The sequence below is a fragment of the Eptesicus fuscus genome, chromosome 13 (assembly GCF_027574615.1).
Source record: "Eptesicus fuscus isolate TK198812 chromosome 13, DD_ASM_mEF_20220401, whole genome shotgun sequence".
Lineage (NCBI taxonomy): Eukaryota > Metazoa > Chordata > Mammalia > Chiroptera > Vespertilionidae > Eptesicus > Eptesicus fuscus.
In genome coordinates, this window is record NC_072485.1 from 48,824,313 (window position 1) to 48,848,945 (window position 24,633).

Consider the following 24,633-nt stretch of genomic DNA (forward strand, 5'->3'; position numbering starts at 1 on the left):
TTCCAGTGTAATTATTAATAGAAACCCCTTTCACTCTCAAAAGTGTTCTGGTTTGGATAATAAGTTGTAATTTATTTATATATTTACTATTTATTAAGATATGCCAAATGTATAAGTCAAATCTGATTTCAGAAACATTAAAATCCAAAATAAGTATCTATCTTGAAATCACAATATAACTATTTTCTCCCTCCTACTCCATGACTTCTTTACATGGCTGCAGTGAAAACTAAGCAAGTCTTCATGCTCCTCATGCCTTGGTGAGCAGGATCTGAAGCAGAAGTAAAGAATAAAGTGGGGCAATCTACCACTGCTGGGCGGTGCCCCGAGGAGGGAAAGGGACCAGGGGCCTGTCCCTCGGATTGTCCAAAACTAGACAGGCAGCACACACACACACACACACACACACACACACAGAGAGACAGAGAGAGAGAGAGAGAGAGAGAGAGAGAGAGAAGACCTAAAGGAGTAAATATTGTTCCCTGGGGTAGTTCGCCAGGAGTTAACTCTTTATTTTCAGGACTCTCTTTATATTCAGGTGAGCCTTGCTTCTGTATTCCCCTTCTGCAATTTCAGATATATGAATATCAGGTCTTACCAAAAGAAAACCAGTGTCTGAATGATGATGATGATGATGATGATGATAAAAGAGGAGGAAGAAAAAGGAAGGAGCGTAAGAAAGAGAAGCCCAGGCTCAGGTTCTGTCAGTCATTTTTAACAACTAATTCTGGCCTTGCCTGGTGGTCCTTCCTTGGAAAATTCGAACTGCCATGTAATGGTAGCAAAAACCTACCTTTCAGGACATGACAGAAAACAGCAGGCAGGCTCAATTAAAGAAAAACAAATACAAAAAAGAAAAAGAAAAGGAGAGAGCGAGAGAGAATGATCTGTCAGAGCTTTAACCTATATTTCTGACTCCCATGTTCATTTATTTATTTATTTGCTAATTTTTGCTTTTCCCCCCAATAAGGAAATTAAACATAGATACATTACTTTTTATCTAATTTACAGTCTATAGTCAAATTTCATTAGTTGTCCCAATAATGGCTTCATTGCCATTCCCCCACCCCCCCTTGGTCCCAATTGTTTAAGGAAATAAAAATTTCCTTCAGTTTGAGTCGCAAAGCTCTTTATTATTACCTCTCCCAGGCAGTTTATTAAAGTTCCTTCTCCTATGGCTCCCTCACTGAACACAATTTAAAAACCTATCGTGAAGCCCCTTCCAGAGAAAACTTCTCCATGGTGTGCTCCCACTTCTGCTCCCCGCCACTCTAGTGAGTTGCTTCATTTTGTACTTTTTAATTGCTTTGTTCTTCAGGGATTAATTTTGCACTTATCTTTACTCACTGTAAAACTTTTATAACGTACTGTTAAGCTGCGTCTGTTTGGTGGCTGGTTTGTAATTGTGGAGAGTGTGCAGGAGATAATGTGCTATGGCAGAGACGCCTTCCTCCCATGCTCTCAGGTGCCTTTGCTGCCGGGCATGGCAGACTAGTTGGTTCCTGGCTGCTTGGGACACCACGCTTCCCTCATACATGGAGATCACAAGCAGGAAAGTCCCCCAAATCCCAGAGGCCTCAAGTTGCTCAGAGCTCAAGAGACCGGGGAATTTCAGGCCCATGATCCCAGGAGGCCACGCCTAATGTCACACATTCTAAGAGAGCAGGGCCAACTACAGCTGACCACCTAGAAGGACACGAAAATTTCAACCACTCTCTCAAGGTCAAGTCCATACTTTCCCATGGCCCTACAAAGCAAGCACCGAGTCACCATTCTCAATGACTCCCTCTCCCTTCATTCATGGTCAGATAAACTCTCTAAACTCTGCCTCCTTTCAATCCCTCGCCACTCCCTGCCTGGCCCTGTGAGTCTGTCTGATGTCACCAGCTGTTGACTCTACCTCTGCCTTCAAAAGGCTTCTCCCAGCTGCATTGGTATGCCCTTTCTCACTTATACTCTCTGGGGATTTAGAGGCTTTGTCACCAGACAGACCTGTGTTCAAAGCCAAGCTCCACCACTCTTTACCTGTGCAACCTGGGCAAGTGGCCCAATCTCTTGAGCCTCATTGTTTGTATCTGTAAAATGAGGATAATAATTCGAGCCTTTGGAGGAGTAAATGACATATAGCATAAAACTCACTAGAATGGAAGCTCTCTGAAGGCACAACCTAGACTCTCCTGTTCATCACTGCACACCCAGTGCTCAGCACTGTACCTGGCATTAAATACATAAGTTCACTGAGCAAAAATGTTTGCTGAATGGTAGCTCTTACCATTACTATTCATCTTAGCATGGTTATTGTACTGCCTTCCCCGGATATCTGTGATTTTCTAGCAACCTAGCTCTTACCTTTTCAGCCAATTCTTCCCCATAATCTGGGTACCACTCTGCCCCATGTTCTCCATGTCCTATGCCCACACTCAATTCTAAAGTCTCTACTCAGTTCAAACTTTCATCCTCACTGGGCTCCTCCATCCTCTTACCTTCAATGGGCACACAGAGGGCACCTGCTCCCCTTGTCTCACATCTGAGTCTTCTCTTTACCTTAAGTTATGTATTTCTGACTTCCTGTTGAAGTCATGATCCAGATACTACATTGCTCTGTATCCTAATGCCAAGTTCATAGCACAAGCAGCATAATAAATGTTCACTTTAGGAGTGAACAGATAGATGAATAATGCAAGCTTTTGATTATTTCCATTGATGTTTTTAATATCAAACTCGCTCTCCACTTCCCCCTGCTCCCTAAACAAGTCTCTATCCCAAATACCCCTTTCTTAGCCAATGGCACCCCTAAATTTCCCGTCATCTGGACTTGAAATTTCAATGCCGTCTTTGTCGGACTTTTAATAGCTCATTTATAAGGACCAAGAAAGGCTAGGTCTTGACCTTCAGTGATAACTGAAACCATTATTAATTAATATGCAATACAGTGCTAAGGGAACGTGTGGGCGACGCATCAGCTAAAGCTTTGAGTCACTGGGAAATTTCCCTTAGAAAGCATAAAAGCCCACAAACTTGAAAACTGTGCTGAAATCCTTGGCCTCAGAAGACCACATAGAGGGACACTTATTCTATTGTACAGTTGTCAGCATTCTGAAGGTTTCACCCCATGACAGCAGCTGAAGGACAATGCCAGAACAGAGGCCAATTCATGATAAAATGATACAGAACAGTGGCACAGCTCACTGTCTTCACCCACACAATACACACGAACACACACACACACACACACACACACACACACACACACACACACACAGGGATGTGTTATTCTAGGCTCTCAGGTTATTCTGAACTCTAGCTCCAGCTAACTTAGGCTAACCCTAACATTTAGAAGCAACCAAACACTAAAATCCAATGTAAGGTGCTTAATTTCTCTGTCTCGGGGATGGGAGTTAGAGAACCTGCTTGTGGCCTTTCTATGAGATGTTGCATCTGATGGTTTCCTGAGACCCTCTCAGCTGAGCAGGGATGCCAGTGCCCACACCCCTTCTCTTCCTCCTCAAGTCTCTCTGACTGTGCTGGCAGAGAACAGCTGATTTACCTGAAACGGTGATAGCCAGTGTTTTTATTCATCTTCCTCAGCCACGATGCTAGCAGTGAGCGGGGATTACTGAAACATCCAAGTCCAAGGTCACAGCAGGCTAGATACAAACATAGTAACCTGCCTGAACCTTTTTTACTGGTAATTTTAGCAAAGTCTCTAGCCCTTTAGCCCTAGATATATTTTGTAAAAAGTCTCAAATAATGGTGATGCCTGTTCTAGGCAGTTGCTACAGACCCTGATTTGCTTCCTTTCCCTCCTCTGTGACTGTGGCTCCCTGAACCCAGGTTTATGACTCTCTGTCTGTTTCTGGCTTCTCTCTTTTGTCAGCTCCTCAGTCTACCTCCTTTCTGACCCTGGACTCTGGCTTTTGGCTCAGTTCTTGTCTCTATCGCCCATTCCAGTTTTTGTTTTTTTTTTTAACTTTGCTTTTAGTTTCTTTCTTTTTTTAAAAAAATATTTTTATTGATTTCAGAGAGGAATGGAGAATGAGAGAGAGATAGAAACACCAATGATGAGAGAGAATCATTGATCCACTGCCTCCTGCAGGCCCCCTACTGGGGACCAAGCCTGCAACCCAGGCATGTGCCCTTGACTGGAATCAAACCTGGGACCCTTCAGTCCACAGGCTGATGCTCTGTCCACTGAGCCAAACCGGCTAGGGTACCGGCTCCAGTTTTGAAGTCTACTGCGATCTCAGGCGAAGACATGGTGTGGTATTGAACCTTGGCCCCAGCCCCCATGAGGGATTTGGGCTGATTCATTGAGTACTGAAACAGAACTGTGACCATTTCCTGAAGCCATGTTGGCCCAGGTTAGCCTGTGAAGTTGAACTGTATGCCATGGATGATTTCAAACCCTGAAAGTAGAGGTGGATAAGCAACATGACACAGTGAGAAGGCATGAGCTTGGAAACCAGTCAGGTTGTTTCTAATCTTGAGTGATCTTGGGAAGCGTTTAATCCTGTTACCTCCAGGTTCCTAATTTACAAAATGGGGATAACAACATGGAGTTCACAGGGCTATTATAAAAAGTACTGAGATAATATATACAAGGTTATGGGCCACTAGTACACAATAACTGGAAGTTCCTGTTATCATCATAATCATCATCATCACTATCATCATCATCATCACTGTCATCATCATCATCATCTTCCAGACTATGGCCTAATACTTATAACAACTGTGAATATGTATCTGCTTATGAAATAATAACCTCTTTCTGTTGTCCAAGAGTCATGTCACTAAGCCAAATCTTAGATATTTCAGACTTAGAAATGCATGCCAGGATTGATGCCCAAGAAGTGTCTGAACTCTCTTGGCTCCAGGTAACCTACCCTAAGGACACTTTTTTCCTTTTATTGAAGTCACTGATGAAAATGTTGGGCAAGGCAGGATGAGCAAAGAGCCCACCAAAGGCTGCCTTCTGGTTGCCAATGACCAATTCTCTCCCCTCCCCGCACCCCCATTCTGATAGCTCTACCTCTCTGTCTTCTGTCTCTACCCTTCTGCTTAGCCCCTGTCATGTTACAGACTCTAGTTCCCAGCCATACAGTTTAGCCAGTCATGCTCCTTCTCTGCTGTCAATCTACACATTACCCTGACTCTCTGGAATGCCTGTCCTTTTTCCTGCCTGAAGAACACACACTCATTCCTTGGCACCTAGCCTAACTGCCACCTCAGCTGTGACACCTGAGCCAACTTCCATGTATCCAGTAGTCACTCTGTTCCGGGGGCTACTTCAATACATACAGGTGCTTTCATCCTTACCATTTTGACCCGAGTGGGTTATGCCATGCTAGTGCTTTAATTAAAACTATATTTACAGTCCAGCAAGTGTGGTTCAGTGGTTGAGTGTTGACCTATGAACCAGGAAGTCATGGTTTGATTCCCAACTGGGCACATATGTGGGTTGTGGGCTCCATCCCCAGTGTGGGCTGTGCAGAAGGCAGCCGATCAAAGATTCTCTCTCATCATTGATGTTTTTTCTCTCTCTCCCTTCATCTCTAAAATCAATAAAAAAAATTTTTTAAATAACAAAAAAACTATATTCACAGTGATAAATTTCCATCCAGAAAGTATTTTCTGGAGTAAATGTCACTAAGGCAATTTAATATTCTTGGTCAACTTTCTATATAATGTAATAAAAATACATTTCCTTTTATAGTAATTTCCAGTTTTATTTTACTGGATTTTTTTCATTGAGGTTAATACTGTTTTGCATTGATTTAACAATTAAGGTATGATTCATCCATCGGTATTTTTAAATCCACATCACATTTTACAATTATGGTCTCCATCACAGAGTTTTCTTTTATGGTTATGATTTCAGCCAAGTTTAGTTTTCCTGAATCAAATTTTGCAGATGAAAATGATGCTACTATTCATTTCTTCAATCAATTTTTCAATTTTAAAAATGTTTACTGTGTTCATTTTTATTTGTCACTTTAATTTGTGTTGACTATCTAGTATTACTCATAGTTTGGAAAAAGGATAACTGCTTGCTTTTAAATATATTTTTAGGATTATTGCAAGAAAAAGTGTGAACATATTTTCTGGGTCGTGTATTCACTACAGTTGCCATTGGTGGATCAGTAGTCAACATGAAGGAAGGGGTCAAAACATCCTGTTTAAGCTCATGACATTTCTATAATCTTCTATTCGACTGGTACTTAGAAAATGGTAAGGTAGTTGTCTCTCCAGTTAGACAGACAGCCACTGAAAGGCAGGGTTTGTGTCATTCACCTCTAGTTCCCCAGCACCAGCAAGTGGCTATTTAAAGAATAAATGAATGAGTAAATATGTGAATGAACCCACAGGAGATCATGAGAAATTTTGATTGCCACTGAAGGCCACTACACGATGCCTACCTATGTAAGGCACAATGTCTTCAAATCTCAGCTTTACCATTTATCAGTCATTGGACATAGGGCAAGTTATATCACCTCTTTGTGCGTCAGTGTATCCACCTGTTAGTGAGGGTAACGTAAGTACCTGAATCACAAGGTTGTTGCAAGGAGTAAGTTAATAGATGTAAAGCACTTAGGACAGTAGCTCACATATAATCACTGCTACATTACTATTAACCCAGTATTATGATCATAAAATCTCATCTGTCTTTCTAGTAATATAGAGAGGAGGCCATGCCTTAAACAGGTCCAATTATAGGAAGCTCACTATCCCATTAGGCATTCCTTTTTTAAAATATGGTTCTAATATCTGTTTCTTGAATTGAATTGATAACTACATCCATTACAGCTTCCGTTCCACTGTTCATAGCTCTGATCTTATAAGATATATAGAATATATTTTCTTACATTTGACTGGCATTCCAATGCAAAACCTGTTAATTGAGCACATACTATGTTCCAAGTAGCACTATGAAAAAATTAAGTGCCCATATTTCTGGCATCAAGTTTGTAAAGTCTAGTCAGGAAGCAAGAGGGAAAGACGATGTTTGTGTCTCTCACACATCTTCTCCTCCTTTGAATTCAAGACCTCCATGATACAAACACGGAGAATCCAATTTGCAAACATAACATAACATTCAAACATTTGTAAGTTTGGACTTGCAAACATAACATAAAGCCCATATAATTGATATTGTGTGATATTAGTACATGAATACACCAACATATCAATGGAACCAGAATATAAAATCTAGAAACAGATTCAAATATGTGGGGTGATTTAGTGTATGATAAAGGTAGTATTACAAACCAGTGAAGAAGAGATGTTAAATAGAAGGTGTTAGGATAACTAGATGGCTATACAGAAAAATAAGACCTTAGGTCCATTCCTTATACCATACATCAGGATAAATTCTGAATAAAACAGAGATTACAATGTAAAAATTATCATCATACAAGTGTTAGAAAAAAACATAGGTGAATACTTCGGTAACCTGATAGTGGGTAAGTTTTTCTTTGACTGAATATTGGAAGCAAGAAGGAAAAAGACTGGTACATTTGCTTACATTAAAAAGAAAAAGTCTTTGCATGACAAAAGCACCAGAAGCAAAATCAAAAGATAACTCACAAACTGGGAGACAATATTTGCAATGTATATGACATGCAAAAAATTACCACCCTTAATGTTAAAGAGATTCTAAAAATAGAGAAAAGATTAACAATTCTACAGGAAAATGGGCCAAAGATATGAAAAGTTCATAGAAAAAGAAATGCAAATGGCCTTAATCATATGAAAAGCTGCTCAACCTAGCTCTTAATAAGAGAAATGCAAATGAAAGCTACTCTGAAAGCCATTTTTTCATCTGTCAGATTGGCGAAACCCCAAATGTTCAATAACATAGGCTGGTTGGCTGTGAGGAAGCAGGCCCTGTCATCACTCTTGCTAGGGAAAAAAAGTATTGCCCGTCTGGAGAGATATTTGATGAGGGCTAGCAAAATTAAACATGCACTTGACTTTTGACCTTACAATTCCATTTGTAGGAACCTATTAAAATGATATCCTAGTAAAATATAAAAAATATGTTCACAATACTATTAATCATAGCATATGTCCTCAAAAGGAAACTGGTAGCATAAACTACGGAATGGTCACACACTGGAGTAATATGCAGCCACAGAAAAGCAATGAGAAACATAATTTTATACTACTATAAAGTGATCTTCAGAAAAAATATTCATCCTGAAAAAACAACAAGGTAGTGAAAAGTGTGCATAGTATACTACCATTTATCTAAGAAAGAGAGAGGTGACTACTTATACATATTTTCTTATACAGTCATGCGCCACTTAACAATGGATACATCCTGAGAAATGTGTCATTAGGCGATTTCATCATTGTGTGTACATCATAGAGTGCACTTACACAAACCTGCATGGTACAGCCTTCTACACACCTAGGCTGCATGGTACTGTCTATTGCTCCTAGGCTACAAGCCTGAGCAGCACATTACTGAACAAAACATGAGATTAAATCAAGCACAAAAGAAATTGATGCGATCGTACACCTCCCAAGACATATGATATGTGGCTGCTGACAGAGTATACAGGAACATTTTTTTTATAAGTAGAAAGAGTATACTCTAAGATAAAGATAAAAAGAATAGACTAGCAAATACATAAAGCAGGAACAAAGTTGTTTATTATTATCATTATCAGGTGTTATGTACTGTACGTCACTGTATGTGTGATACTTTTGTGTGACTGGCCATGCTGTAGGTGTGTTCACACCAGCATCACCACAAACACATGAGTGATGGGTTGTGCTATGACATCATGGCTGCTATGCCACTAGGCGATAGGAATTTTTCAGCTCCATCATAATCTTATGTGATCAACATCATTTATGTGGTCCATCCTTGACAGCAAAGTCAGTATGCCATACACGACTAGTTTTTAAAGTACAAAATAAAACAGAAAAAAAATATATTTTTTTACAGGTAGTAAGGAAACAGGATGACGAGGGCAGTGATAGAAGGTATATTTTTCTGAAGACACTGTCTTTTACAGATTTCACTTTGGAATTACATAAGTATTTAATAGTGACAAAAAGTTAAATATGAAAAAAAAATCTATTCCTAAAAATCAAAAGCAAAATGAGACAAATGGACCTGTGTATTTGGTCGGTAAGATAACCATACAGTGAGGAACTATTCCAGGTGACTTCAAATTACAGTCATTTAACAGTATATCTCTAGTGGAATACAACCTAGACAAAAAGAAATGCAAAAGATATTAAATTGTTCTGAGACAGTTGTGTGCATAATAAGGAATAAAACAAACAAGTAAATATGTTGGTATCATTAAAACCCAAAAATTTTGTCATGGGAGAAAGGCAATGTAGATACAAGATGGATAAGGTTTAAGTAACAACCCAGTAGTTCTAAATTTGTGCCAGAGAGATCACCACGAACGCCTGGAGTATTTTATTTCTACGAAGATAATTTCTAGCTCTGACGACTGAAAAGACCTAGAAACATGGGCCAAGCCAGTAGCAATATGCAGCCCTGGATGGAGGCTGTAAACAGCACTCTCCCTCCCAGAAAGCTGGGCTCCTTGGGGAACTGCCTGACCACTGGTCAGGAGCAGGAGCTGCGCAGGTGAGCCTGGAACACCTCTGCTGGCAGGGAAGCCTGTCAAGAAGCAAAAGGACTCAGAACTACTGTCAATAGACTCTCAATGGCCAAAGGTGAAAATTTGCAAAACAATAAGGATGTTAAATGTAATGAACTGAGATACATCAAATATATGGAAATTCATAATGACACTAAAAATGCTAAAAATGAAATGTTCCCCTTTGGAAGGTGGTGAAAAATCAATTCAGTACTTTGAAAGCTGTTATAGAATTATTTATTCTGATGTTTTTAAATGAACTTGGTCGTACTTCCGAGCAACCAACGAATAGGTGATTGTGCACCAGCAGTTATTCCAGCTGATAAATGAGGAAGGAGAAGTAAAATGAAAATGTCATCATTTTGCCATCCCTAATGAATTATTGCATCTGGGCAATAATCAGCAATGACGGTTAGCATCACAAATGGGTAGACAGATAGGCATCGTGTGCTACGTGATGGAATTACGTAAATACTGCCTATGAAATATTCTTGCTGCACAATTGAACCTACATCTCTAGATCTAACTACCAATTTAGAAGAAATATATGGAACAGAAGGACATGTTAAATGACATTAGGAGAACACAATCGAGAAAATCTAGACCGTGGGAGTCTCTATAGGACAAATGGCCTGATCTTTTAAAAAATAAATTACAAGGGGAAACAAAACACATGGAAGAGAAATATAGTAGATTAATAAACACTTGAAAAGATATATTAACAATTGGATCTTGACTCAAGCAAACAAATTGTATAACCAAACAAAAACTTAGGAGAGAATTAGGAAACGAGCACTGAATATTTGATGGTATTAGGGAATTCTTTTCAATACTTTTAGGACTGAAAATAGTATTGTGGTCATGTTTTTTTTAAAAAAGTTCTCATCTATTTTGGATATAGATTGAAATACTTTTCCATGCTATAATGTCTGGGGATAGCTTCAAAATAACTGGAGTTGGGGGAGGATTGGATTGGAGTAGAGATTAAAATCCAACAGGCTATGAGTTTTAAACTGTGTAATTGATACAGAGGGATTGGTTACAGTAATCTTTCTATTTTTGCATACATATGAAATTATCCATAATAAAGAGATTGTTTAAAAATCCCATTTATGATGAAATATCCAGAATATAGAGCACACTACCTTAGATATTATATTACTTATTGTAGAGGACACTTAAACCCAAGTTTAAATCCCCTTCCTCTATTAGGGACCATGTAATGTGTAATTCTTGGGCCTCTGGAAGCTGCAAGGAGGCATATATGACCGGTCCCTGTCCCTTAGAAGCTAAGGTATGGATGTATAACTGAGGTTTAGCCAATAGTAGGCTCTCACGCAGGACTCAGAATCCTGGTGAATATCACCAATACCTGAGGAATGGTGCTCAGTATCCAGTGGTAGGACATCTATTCATGGCAATGGTCTATTTATCCTAAATAGACCATGGTTACCACTTGGCTTTGGCTATGGTTCCTGCTATCTAGTCTCGATTTCAGCTTGATTTCAGCATCAGCTTCTCTAGACTTCTCATTAATTATTTGAGATATCCAAGAGTCTGCGATAAATCCCTTTTCTCTTTCAGTTAGCCTGAGTGAGATTTCTTTACTTACAATATAGATTCCTGAATGTTATCTGAATAAAAAGTTCAGTAGGACCATAATAATATAAATTAAAGAATGTTTTAAAAAATAAATCACTATATAAACTGTATGATAGTGTACTTATATAACATATATCTACACATATAATAGATATGATCATGTTTTGTATAGTATAGATAGAACACTTCATAGTGTGCAAAGCACTTAAATTGATGTCTTGTTATCTTTACTGTTAAAATAATGACTATAATATTGAGATAACAAAGTATGAGAATGAATTAACTTTTTTTAATCTTAAAACATTATAGGGTAATGATATCTGGCTTGCCTACAGCACTTGATTGCTGTGTGCATTTAACAGGGTAACTGTAGGGAAAGATTTTTGGAAATACGTATAAAAGGCATTGCCATTTTTTCTTAGTGGATAGAGGAGCCACAGATGAACCTAGTCCAGGGACTAAGACATCTCTGATCCCGGAGACTATGAAGTTTGTAAAGTCTACTCCTTCCACTGTGTCCATACCTTCTTGCTTCCTTCATTCCTCAGGCCCTGTGAAATGGCCTCTGCATTTTCCCAGGGCATGCCATGCAGAGAACCTAGATACTCCATGGCTGTGAAAGAAGACTTTAGAGAGGGGATGAAAACTGGAAGACTAGGACAATAGAAAGATGTCAACGATTTAAAATAAAGTCACTCTCTGAGGTATTGAGAAATCTCAATTGCAAATCTCTGCTTCATTAACCTATTAGATAAGGATACCCAGATGAAGAGAACCTTTAACAATTCCTTGGTGACCACAAGGTCAAGCGTGGAGCAAGTCGGCTGGACTTTCCCCTGTCCTGGACATTGCTCAGCTTCATAGGGTGTCGGGGCAGAATCATTCGCAGGAAGCTGTCCTCCACACAGTCAGACTTATGGTGAGGCTAGGCAAGAGCAGCAAGCCTGGCACTAGGACTTGGATAACATGGGTGAGCCAAAATAAAGAGAATTATCCAGCAGATGGTAAAAGGTCAGTCAGCCTGGAGGGTGAAAAGCTATTTAAGAAGCATTATAATAACAGACCATATTCTAAAGAGACAGAGGATAATAAATGTTTGAAGACAGAGACTCAAAAATGCCAAGAACCCACAAGTAAGTGAAGCACAGATATCCAAAGAGTCAGTGACTTGCAGATATGCCCCAGTGGGTGTCCAACAGAGAGTCCTGTCTGGTCACTCTCTTCTCTGTGGTACAGACCAAAGAGCCCAACCTAGTCAAGATCCATCTACATCTTGGGCAAGATGGGGAGGAAGGGTCTCTTTCGTCTGAATGCCTGCTCTGGACACCACGGTAGGCCACTAGCCCAGTCGTGATGCCAGGCTTTCCCTCCCCATCCTACCTCTATGGTTTCTATTCCAGAAAACTGGAGACAGCTGTTGTTTATTTTTTAAAAATATTTTTATTGATTTTTTACAGAGAGAAAGGGAGAGGGCTAAGAGAGTTAGAAACATCGATGAGAGAGAAACATCGATCAGCTGCCTCCTGCACACTCCCTACTGGGTATGTGCCCGCAACCAAGGTACATGCCCTTGACCAGAACTGAACCTGGGACCCTTGAGTCCGCAGGCCAACGCTCTATCCACTGAGCCAAACTGGTTAGGGCAGACAGCTGTTGTTTATATTAAATAATTTAATTTCAAGGAATTATAAATAAGCTAGGCCATATCAGTTTTCTTTTGTCAATTCCACATAATAAGGAGTTGTCTCTTTCAATATCTGAAGTTTAACATTTTCCAAAGAAATCTTTAGATATGTACCGTATTTTCTGGCGTATAAGACGTCTGGGGGTATAAAAGATTTTCCTGGGTTAAAAAGTCGTCTTATACGCCGGAAAATATGGTATGTGGATCTTTTGTCTTATTGAACAGATTACACAGAATACAATTTAGACTTTTCTTTATGACTTGGGACTGTTATTAAGATCAACAATTGCACTGTAAACCTGGGAATCTGCCTGGATGTTTGGTCCTGGAAGAAAGATATATGCATATGTGCATAACCCATGGGCACAAACCATAGTGTGGAGAAGGCCGGGGTTAGAGCCATGGCTGAGCGGAGAGGGGGAAAAGGGGAGGAATGGGGGGCATCTATAATACTGTCAACAATGAGTAAAACTAAAAAATAATGAATTAAAAATTTAAAACTACAATGCAAAATAATTGCAAATAAATTGGAAGGAATGAATGTAATAAAGGTGTTCTTTCTTCTGGGACCAACCATCCTCTCATCTTCTCATTTTATCATCTCCATTTGGAATTCTAAAATACTAGACCCTCTCCCTCAATTTGAAATGTCTCTCAACCTCTTTTTTTTCTTTATCATCCTAGGCCAATGGTCGGCAAACTGCGGCTCGCGAGCCACATGCAGCTCTTTGGCCCCGTGAGTGTGGCTCTTCCACAAAATACCACGGCCTGGGAGAGTCTATTTTGAAGAATTGGTGTTAGAAGAAGTTTAAGTTTAAAAAAATTTGGCTCTCAAAAGAAATTTCAATCGTTGTACTGTTGATATTTGGCTCTGTTGACTAATGAGTTTGCTGACCACTGTCCTAGGCTGATTTTAAATAATTTCTTCAGGTCTATTTTCCAGTTTACTAATTTCTTTCCTTTAACAATGTCTGTCTAACTGTTTAATAAATCCATTAAGTTTTTAATTTTATTTTTAATATTTTCCATGCTTGAAATTCTATTTTATCCTAATATGACTCATCTTTTTATAGTGTCTTGCTTCTTATTCATATTTTAAAGGTGTTAAAATTTTTATTTAAATATATTACACAACTTATTTTATATCATGTGCCTGATAGATTCAATATCTGAAGACTTTGTGGGTCAAATTTGGCTGTCCAATGCTTTTGCTGGTGTTTGCTCTGGGTGCTTTCTTTTATCCCTATCTTTGTGTGTGTGTGTGTGTGTGTGTGTGTGTGTGTGTGTGTGTGTGTGTGTTTTTAAGTGACTGCATATCCCTTGGAACTCTAGCTGTGGGAAATCTGTGGCATGAGTTAAAGGGGTCTTTCTCCAGAGAGGACTTGTATACACTTTTGCAGATGCCTAAGAACTTCCAACAACTTTAAGCTAAATACTATTCTTGAGGTTTTCTGGACCAGGAAGTATTTTGATTTTAAGTTATAAATCCAAGGGAGGGATTCGAAGTGGACAATTTTTTCCTATCTTCCCAGCAGAAGACCAAGAGGGTGAGGATGGGAGTATCTCTAATTCATCTTTATACTGAGATCATTGGCCTATAGAGTCCTAGCTTCATGGGAGCTGTGTGTGTGTGTGTGTGTGTGTGTGTGTGTGTGTGTAGGGAGGGAGGATATGTTGTTACACTCTTTACCTTGGGCAAGCCTTAGGCTTTGTATTCTGTTCCTGTACTCTATGAAATTGAGAAAACAATCTCAAAGTCACCAGATTCTTCTAATAGAACAGACTCGGGCTTTCTCTAGTTCCTACTTTCTCTTAACTATTGGTCTCTGTATTAGTTTCCTTAGGCTGTGATAACAAAGTACCATAAGCTGGATCACCTAAAAACCCAGAATTGTATTCTCTCACAGTACCAGGGGCAAGAAGTCTAAAATCATGTATTGGCCATGCTCCCTCTAAAACTTCGCGGGAAGAAACCTTCCTTAAAAGGAGGATCCTTCTTTCAGCTTCTGGTGGCCTTAGGCATTCCCTGGCTTGTGGCAACATAACTCCATTCTCTGCCTCCATCTTCTCATGGTCATCTTCCCTGTGTGTCTCTCATAAAGGCCCTGTAATGTTGGGTTAGGGTTCACCCTAAATCACTATGACCTCACCTTAAGCTAAATTATATCTGCAAAGACCTTGTTTCCAAATAAGATCATATTCACAGGTACAAGGGGTTAGAACTTCAGCATATTTTTGAGGGGGTGCAATTCCCATACATTGTCTAACAATTTCTTAATTCCTTGCCAGCTCTCAAATGCTTTCTTATATATCCTAGCACCTTCATAGCCATCAATTACGTAATCGTTATGAATTCTACACAACATCAGCTCTTATTTCCCACTCTTTTCATTCTGCTTGGCCATAGCAGCTCTTTTCCTTCTCCCACTAAGTTGTGGACTTAGAAATCATAAGTGTTTTTTTTTTAAAGCCATATTAGAAATGATTGCAAGGTAAGAATAAGGCTTTAAATGGGAACTCAGCAGACACAATAATGAATAAAGTAGAAGGTAATTGCTGCAAGGACATTGTAATACCCTTTTTTTTGGATGTTATAAGGGCTTTTATCTCTAGATCCCTGTGGTATATCTATCTAGTCTTTCAAGTCATAAAGACCTGGAGTTGAACCCTTTCTCTACATCTTATAAATTGTATGACCTTGAGATGATATGTAAGCTCTTAATTTCACAATTTCCTCATCTGAAAAAAGGGATATTACAATAGCAGCTACTTCTGAGAGTGTTTTATAGATGGATGGCATAAGTAAAGTGCCTAGCACAATCGCTGGCACAGAGCAAGTACTGAATAATTGTGCAAATGACACTACTTCTGTGTTCCAGATGGGTAAGGACCTTGAATAGTGATCTCTGACAAAATGAGGTGAGAAAAGCAATGTCTGTCATTTTCACACACAATCCTGTGGGGTAATTGATGGGAAATCCTAAAAGAGGAAAGTGAGGTTCAGAGATGTTAACTCATAAAACATGAAAGAAAAACACTGACAACCACACAAAATGTGGAAGTCTATTTTAGAGATACTCAGCAGTTCTGTATTCTTTACAAAGGGAACTAGAATTCAAATGAACTAGCCCTACCACTGTTCTCAGCTCTGCCAGCCAACAAGTTGCTGGGTCCCTGCTTTAAAAGCCACCTTTCCTTCAACTCTGATGATACGTCATCTCCGTAAAGTAGGAGGAAAGAGATGAAGGAAAAACCAGCCAGGCAACATTTTGCACTGTATTTTACACCCTGAACACGAAACCACTCAAAGATTTTTAACAAGTATTTGAAAGGCTTACCTAGGCCCATGCTCAGAATAGCTTTATAACCTAGGCAAGGGGAAGCCAGAAATCTCCCATCACTCTGTGATTGACTCACAGACGTGTTGGAAGCAGAGTTCACAAATCTAATTCCTTTCTCCGTTCTAGATATTTTTACCCAGAGAGCATAAGTGACTAGAAGCTAACCTGCTCGCTCAGCCAATTCCTGGCAGCAACTCATAGTGAAAAATATAATGTTTGGGGGCAAGCACTTATCCAGGAGCGGTGCTGAAATGAGATGGTAAGGACGCAAGTGGCGGATAAATGACCAGTGTAGGGAGAGCTTTAAAAATGAGGTGATTATGCAGGCACTGTCCTCTATGAATATATTAGCTCCCCAATAAGCCCATGCATTTGAATGCCTCCAAAGCACTGTCTCAGGTTCAGGGAATACAGTTGTCAGGAAGTGTTTTCTAAGCTCTTCTTCAGAGAAGCTGCTCCTGCTGCCAGGCCTCAAAGCCCTAGTGTTCAGTCTGGGCAACAAGTTCAGCTCACACAGTACCTGTCAGGCCACTGCAGGTGATGTGAGATGCTCATTGGAGGTGCCCAGTTGGAGGATGTGCGGGACCAGCAGGCTGTCCAGTGGGTAGGAGGGCTAAGGGGGTCAGAGTTGACAGGAAGGTATGTCAAAGCTGGAGTTCTTGAGTGGGAACTGAATATTAGAAACTGGAGATACCAGGTACAGACAGACACTAAGGCCAAAGGTGTGAGAGTGGATTACCAGTAGGAGCCAGCCAGGCATTGGTGCAGTGTGCATGGGAGGCTGACAGTAAGGAGGTACATTTTGATTGCCATGAACACTTAGTAAGTCTCCTCCAAAGGCTGGCAAGCCTGCAGTGCATGGATGTGTCAGGCTGCTTAAAGATCCCCATGGAGAGGACAGTGGGGACCATTGAAGGGACCAACCACAGCTTGAAAGTTGGGTTTTTCATAGGACCACAACCTAGATAGAGGCATGGGCTTCCCCCTAGGACCAGGTCCTTTGTTGTATCCATCATCCCATTCTTGCCAACCACCAGGGGACCTGTGCATCCCATCAGACACGGGGAGGGGTTTGTTTTGGAATTATCTTTTCATGGGCCCAGGGAAAGGGGCAGAGCCTGGGAAATGTTTCTCTGGGATGAGAAACTAAATGGTGTGTATTGAGGGTTCACACCATGCAGTGATAGCTGGGAAGGGCCCTATGCTTTAAGGTGGGGTTGGGGCCACCTCTAGAAAATGGTATGAGGCATGAACCGGCCTGAGGGTCTGACCAGCATGGAATCTTTTGCTGCTTATACTCCATGAGTTTATTTCCCTGTAGCTCTCTGTTGACAAAGTCTTTAGGAAAGGTCTATGGGCCACTGTGGAGGAGACCGAGAATATCAGAGTGAGAGATCCCAAGGGGAGGTGACTCTGAGGGTCAGTCTTGTTCATCCAACCTTTGATGCCTACACCTGGAGCACAACTTTGCTCACCCCAGAGGAGTATATGTTTGGTTTTAACAAAGAGGTTGTTTCTTTGAGTTGGGAGCTCAACTCTTCCATGTCCCCACCCCCAACCATACAGTTTCTGAAGTCATTTTCTTCCTGAAAATTCTGAAGATCCCATCCTGTGTCTCTATCTCATCCCAATCAGCGCTGACTGCATACAGATGGACCAAGCTTAGTGAATGGACATTCGGAATCAGTACATGACTCTCAACCTTGAGCCCCATTTCTCCACCTCCTAGATTCATTCACCCTTTGGGGAGCTGAGCCAAGCCCTGTGGGTGAGAATCCCTGCTCACCCTGATCCCGAGCTCGACGTTCTCGCCTCCATAGACCTCCATGCCTTCGTCCAGTAAGCCAATCTCCTGGAAGTACTGGCGGTCCACAATGAAGCAGCCAATGAGGGCTGGGCTCCTGCAGGGGTGAGGGGAGATGGGCCAGGTTAGCAGCGGGGCTGTCTCATGGTTCTGCCAGGGGAGTGAGAGCAGTGGTACCTTCCCACCAGGCGGAGCTGGTCCTTTTCCTTCCTTTGCTGCCAAAGCTGGTGCAGAGCTCGTTCTCTGAGTGGCCCTCCCAGGTCTACCCTCACCAGCTACCCCAGGGAGGCTATTTCAGAGGGCTGCAGCAGCCAGCTCCTGTCCTGGGACCAGCCATCAGCCCCCCTGGTGCTTGTGTTTGTGTTAGCCCACAGAAGTGGTGCTCAGCCTACCAGTCTGAGTGGAACGTCTGTATCTATAGCTGCCCTGGCCCCTGAACTTTGAACTGCACAGCCAGTCTCTGTTTCTACCCAGGCACTCTGCCAACTTCCCTACCCTTCCCCAACTTGGGTTCTGCATGCCAACCTTGGTCCACTTAGAAAAGTTAGCGAGGGCTTTGGCTAGCATGGTAAATAATTCGGATTTTATCTATAGATCCAGGAGTGTCCATGAGAAATTTTAAGCAGACAGTGGTATGAGCAGATTTGTGTTTTTAAAGATCTGTGTTTTAATCCTCGGGCAGCTGAGGGAAGTCAGATTGTAGGAGACTGGGTGGAAATTAGGAATCCAGTTAGGAAGCCTGTTGCTATATCCAGGTAGCCCTGGAAATGATGAGGACCTGGGCCAAGAGTGGAGATAGGGATTGTCTAAAGACATATTTTACTATAAAATCAGCAGAACTTTGAAATAGATGAACTATGAAGGTAAAAGCAAGGGAGTAATCTGAATGGCAGCTGGCTTTCTGGCTTGGGTGATGGTGGGGTGGGGCCACACATCAAAATTGGGTACAGAAAAGAAGCTGGCTTCAGAAGCAAGTATTCCTTTCTGGGAACACTGCTCTAAGGTGCCTGTGGGACCCTGCAGGGAGACATCCAACAGGTAGGCCTGAGATAGAACACCTGGTCTAGAATTCAGCATGGGTCTTAGGCTGGAGCTACACATCCACAGTTAGCAGGTCCAGCAGCTGGAAGGCCTTTCCTTGGTGAGCATGAGCGTGGGGCTCACCGGCTGTGTGTGGATACCCTTCACGGAACTTTACCAGGAGTGACCCACGTTAGGTGAATTAGCATGAGGGTGTGTGGGCTGCTTCTCTGCTGGGAACAATGACTCTGCATTGTTCCACTGCACACAGCTACCATTTCTAGTCCTTGTGTAGCAACCTATCAGCTGGTGGCTGAAGGATTTGGAGGGAAAGAGAAAAAAAAGGAGAAATGAAGACTCTTCAGCGATGAGAAAACTGGTAGTCACATGCAATTAGACCCATCTTTGAAACTGGAAACTCATCCACGTGGGGAAACAGCTATTTGGCGGGCTATGTCTTTGGGGAAGACTGATGCCAGAAGCTGCTCAGGTGGAGACTAGCGCTTGGGGGTCCCTGCCCCTCCTCCTTTCAATCACAGCATTTTATTCTGAATGGCTTCACCTTCCCTAGATCGCAGGTACCTAGGGTGGTCAGTCCACCTCTCCTAAAGCAGAGTGAGTTCCTGCTCTGGTGGGAGACGCTTGGCCCTGGCCTTAGAAGTGAGTGCCTTGGAAAAAATCCCCACTATGGCTGTTTCTCTGGGAGAAGTTTCCTGGCCTCTTTGAGCCTCTGATTCCATATCTATGAAATAGAATCAACTATATAACCTCACAGGATGAAATTAAGTATTGAAATCCTCTGGGACATAATTGGTACTCAAAAGATCATTTTAAAAGATGCACTTGCCCATTACAAAAGCCCAGAGAATCCCCTCTCTAAATCATGGTGACATAAGACATCAGCCCAGCAGGTGGGCAGAGTGGGTACTCAGCCTTTCCCTGAGCATTCCTGCAATGCTGAACTGAGCTGGCACTGCTGGACATTCAGGACGGAGCCTTCCCCATCTGGCCAGACCCAGTCAGGGAAAGAGCACAGGCCACCTCAGGCAGTCCGTTACTTATTAACCAGCGGGGGTATTAAGTGGGCTCAGTCAGTCTGAAAGTTGTATTGATTTATACCTTGCCTCATTCCCCCCAAATTAGAAATAGCTTACAAGAAAAATAAAATAGTTAAGTGTCTGAAAAGACAAAAAATTCACCACGAAATTGGGGGCTAGTTAGAATGCACGTGCAGCATTAGGTCCTTCCTCACGGTTCGTAAAGTGGATCCACAAGGTAGACTCTGAGCTTCCTGGTGGCTGAGCCGAACACGAACATACCTGGTCTTAGAAATAAGATTTACAGGCCCCATGTGGAAATGTCATACTAATTCCTCAGGGATAGCCAGGCTTTCTTTGACTGGCAGTGAATTTGAAAGAAATCTATTCTGTCAGTCTTCTTTAAGAGGTCAGTCACTTCAGGACACAGTGAAAAACCATCTCAAAGACACACCTGCAGAACGCAGCAGAAGCTACCCCTGGGCTCTTCCTGCAGCTCATGCCATGTGTGGACCAAGCACCAAAGTACAGCCCAGGAAACAGGGGCCCAGGTGGGCATGATGCTTTTATATAACCCACAACTTTCTGCGGGGCTGTCTTTATCTAGGGATAAAACCAGGAGTGTTTTCTCTATTAATATACTTTCTCTCAGCCAAGGTCTTGCTAAGAAGCAGGGGAAGGAAAATTTGAGAGTGAGACACTATTCTTTGTGAAGGACCTAGAATGTGGGTTTCCGAAGACCAGGCTGAAGCAGCTAACACCAGTGCGGGCTTCTGTAAGAATGCTTGTTACATGGTGGCGTATTTCCCTCCAACAGTCAACAGACCTGGGGCAGAATTCAGCCATCTTAGGCCTGAGCTCAAGGGTGGGTGACTAGGGGGATGACAACTAGGCACGGGATTGAACTGACCTGGGTTTGGGTCCTGGCTCCGCTGGCCAGAGCCTTTGGCAGGGCCATTCTCCTTGGTCAGCCTTACCCTCCTCATCTTGTGAACCAGCGATGACACAATGAACCAGGGATGTCACCAGGTTATGATGAGGAGCAAATGAGACCATGTGGGTAAAAGGTCCTTGCACACAGGGGCCTCCAAACAAATATTTCACAACACAAAATTGTGGCAGGGGCCTAATAGATAGGTAGTAGAGATAAGCACAAGAGAGCCAGGTGGAGTTCTCTTCCATCCTGTTTTAAATATGAATATAATGTGTTCTTTTCTTCTGGCAAGGAAAATGTGATCCTAGCTAATAATCACCCACTCTCAATTACATTTCTCATAATCTTCCTTCCTCATGTAATACAAAGTGACATCAAATTTCTAATCTCTCTCATTCCAGGGACTGTCCCCTAGGCCACCTTCTCGTGTGTCTGTGCATTTAACAGGCAGCCCTTTGCAGGGAGCACAAAGGTGCCTGATCTGTGATTAACCAGACAGAAACAAGGGCTCGTGGGCACGGCTGTTTCAGGAGTCCTGATCCATAAAACAGGCTGCACAGGGGAGTCATTCAGGGGTCTGTGAAGGTAGCAGCAAAGGCTGAAAGAGTTTGGGACCTTTGAAATGCAGTTTGAAGCTCCTTTCATCTGAGTCCTAAAGGATAAGCTCAAACATCGGCAAGGCGCACGGGGTGCCATGAGGTCTGGTCTTGCCTCTCCTTCCCTCCAGCCTCGTGGCCTCAGGCTGCTCCCTTTGAACCTGCTCTGTGCCCAGGAACTCACTCCGCTCCTTCACATATGGATGCCTTCGGCCTAAGCCTGCGATCTCCTACTTGCCCTTAGAAACTAGTGCAGATGCTACACTCTCAGCAAAGGATTCTCCCTACTTTCCATGTGGTTTCCACCAGCGTGGTGGAATAATTTGTTATTCCAATTATTGTGTCTGTCTTCACTCGACTTCAGGATTTTGCTGGCAGGGACTGAATCTTAATCACTCTGGATCCCAAGCACCCAGCGTAGATAGTAGTTGGCTCCCAGCAGGTGCCCCACAGTGATGTGTTGGAATGAGTAACTGTGAGCCTCTGAATGAATCTGGGAGCCATGGCTCTTTGAAAAGAGACCACAGAGCCGGTGAGCTTGTAATTTGGAGGTCACTTGTAATTCCTTTCCACCACCGCTCATCTCACTCTACCCCCCATCCCATAATGGGACTAGAGTTTGGGGAATAAGGGTTGTGCTGGGAGGGGAGCTCTTGCCCTGGAGGACGAGGCAGAGAGATCACAGGTAAGGATGCCGTACCTGATCGGGGCCGTGGAGTTCTCCAGCTTCCACCATGCCTTGGGGGGGTTTAGGTAGCGGCACCACAGCTCCCAGTCGAAGCCCTGGGCGGCCAGCGGGTACTCTTCTATCTCAAAGTTGTCATATTTGATGTTGTCAAACGATGGTGAGATGATCCGCTTCCGGTTCTCCTTTATGCGGGTGAGTACAGGTTCAGCCCTGAGCAGGAGGGAAGGAGGGAGGGGTTACTGCCTCCAAGGTGAAGAAACACCAGATTGACAGGTCCTACAGCTCCCTCCCCTGCGGAAAGAGAAAGGGACACCTGGACCTCTCCTCCAGGGGAGCGCTGCTCTCCTCTTGGGAAGGGGCCCTAACAGCCTCCCAACCCCCATACTTCTGGGCTGGCAAGAGGCCCAACCACTCCTCTAGCACCTTCTGGGCTGAGCTGAGAGATTCTTAGTGCCTTACATCCTTGTGTCTGCTTGCTTTCATTTTTTTCACTAGAAAAAAAAAATCAAGACCTAAAGAAAGAAGAAAGAAACAGAGCTGAGGTCCCCTGGGAAGCTTTCAACATGGGCTTTGATTTTGCTCAAATTCAGCGCATTAACTAGGAAACAGAGGCAGATGAGGATGGCAGAGACAGGCGTGAGAACAAACTTTCCTTCATGCTGCCTGGGTCCTTCTGTTTGTGTCTCCCCCAAACTCCACCCACCCCACATGTTCGCCTCTGCCCAAGGAGAGGTGGCAGGTCTGGCTTCCAGGGAGCCAGAGGCCCTTATGGGCACCAGGCAAGCAAAGTGTTTGCAGAGAGTAATGATAAGCTTCTCATTAATAATGAATTGTTGCATAATTGTTTATTTAAATCAGCTTGAAATAGTAAGTGTCCCTCTCCTCTCCTGGCTATAAATCCAACAAAAATGCCTTTTAAATAGTCACAAATGGCAAGCAGGGACTTCAGCTATGAAAAACAGCCACACTGCAATCTTAATTTGGCCTGTTATGTAAAAGTCTGCCCAAATCCAGGCATGCTGCGTGCACGCCCGGCTGCTCCTTCCTGCTAAATGGCACTCTTCATCCCACTCCAGAGAGGCAGGGTGGCACCTGGAGTCTGGGAGGAAAGCAGACCCAGCACCATCAGGCATAGTGGTCAGGAGGGGGGTACCCTCAGCCATTCCCAGTGCCTGGTCCTCCCATGCCCAGGCTCTCTGCACAGTCACACACAGTGGGCCACAGACACCCTCTGGCCTGGAGGGATGTCGGTATCAAGTGCCCCACCCTGCTCGGATGACACTATTGAAGGCTTGTGTGTGTTCTCTTCCCCCTCACAGCAGCCCTGAGCAGAGCAATAAAGGTTTCCTGAGACCTAGTTTCACGAGGAGAGAGAATCTGCCATATTGAGCTACCACTGGCCTGGCCTTTGGGGAGCTGAGGGCACTGGCAACATCAAACCACCTTAGCCCCCTCTGCCCACTAGGCCTTGGCTTGTCAGTGTGTTTGGGCTTCTGTCTCATGTCTGGTCCAGCTCTCACCTTCCTGGGAGTTGCAGCCCTGTCCCTAGCTGGGCTGGCACTCTCTGCTTTGCCCGTAGCATTTACCCTTCTGCCAGATCATGTCCCCTAGAGGACCATGCCAGCCAGAGTCAAGCCTCATGTCACCATATCCTTTAGACACTGTGTGTTGACCCTATTGACCCCTGACCCTCCTCCATCCTGAAGGGCCAGCCCTTGCCTAGTCACTCACACACACACATCTCACCTGTTCCCAGAATTCTCTGCTTAACCCCACATGATTGAGATCCCAGCATGCTTTGCACCCCTGTGAGTCGAAGCTCCTGGACCACCCTCCTCTCCTGATGGGCACTTACCAGCCCACATTGAACTCCACATGGGCATCGAAGAGTGCCACTACAGGGGCAGTGGCCGCCCTCCAGCCGCTGACCCGGGAGCGGATGAGGCCCTCCTGCTTGCTGTGGCGCACGACTTTGATGAAGCCCGGCTTCTGGCCATTCACCTTGTCCACGTACTCTGTCAGCTTCTCCTTCAGCTCCTCTGTGAGGGAGAAAATGTATTGTTAGCATAATGGGAACGATCAAAACATTCCCCCTTTCGTGGAGAAACGACTCCCAAAGAGAGGCTGGAGGGTCCATTCCCCTCCCCAGTCTTCCTTGGTGTTCCCAGGATGGCCAGTGCAGCTCAGATTTGAAGGGTAAAATAGAGATGAAAATAGCATTTATGGAGCCCAGCAATTTGCATAGGATCATGTGCCTACACACAGTGACGATTTAATCTTTACAATGAGCTCATGGGA

The 24,633-nt window shown here is 43.1% G+C and overlaps 1 protein-coding gene across 4 annotated transcripts in view; it reads right to left on the reverse strand.

Moving 5' to 3' along the window:
* GALNT18 (polypeptide N-acetylgalactosaminyltransferase 18) overlaps window positions 1–24,633 on the reverse strand; it is a 288,829-nt gene that overhangs the window by 58,678 nt on the left and 205,518 nt on the right. For all 4 annotated transcript variants that reach the window (XM_028159854.2, XM_054724626.1, XM_054724625.1 and 1 more), the window contains exons 4-6: window positions 24,191–24,374; window positions 22,348–22,545; window positions 18,043–18,157 (exon numbers count right to left, since the gene is read on the reverse strand). In XM_028159854.2, the coding sequence (XP_028015655.1) occupies window positions 18,043–18,157; window positions 22,348–22,545; window positions 24,191–24,374 (497 nt within the window). The remainder of the gene's footprint in view (window positions 1–18,042; window positions 18,158–22,347; window positions 22,546–24,190; window positions 24,375–24,633) is intronic.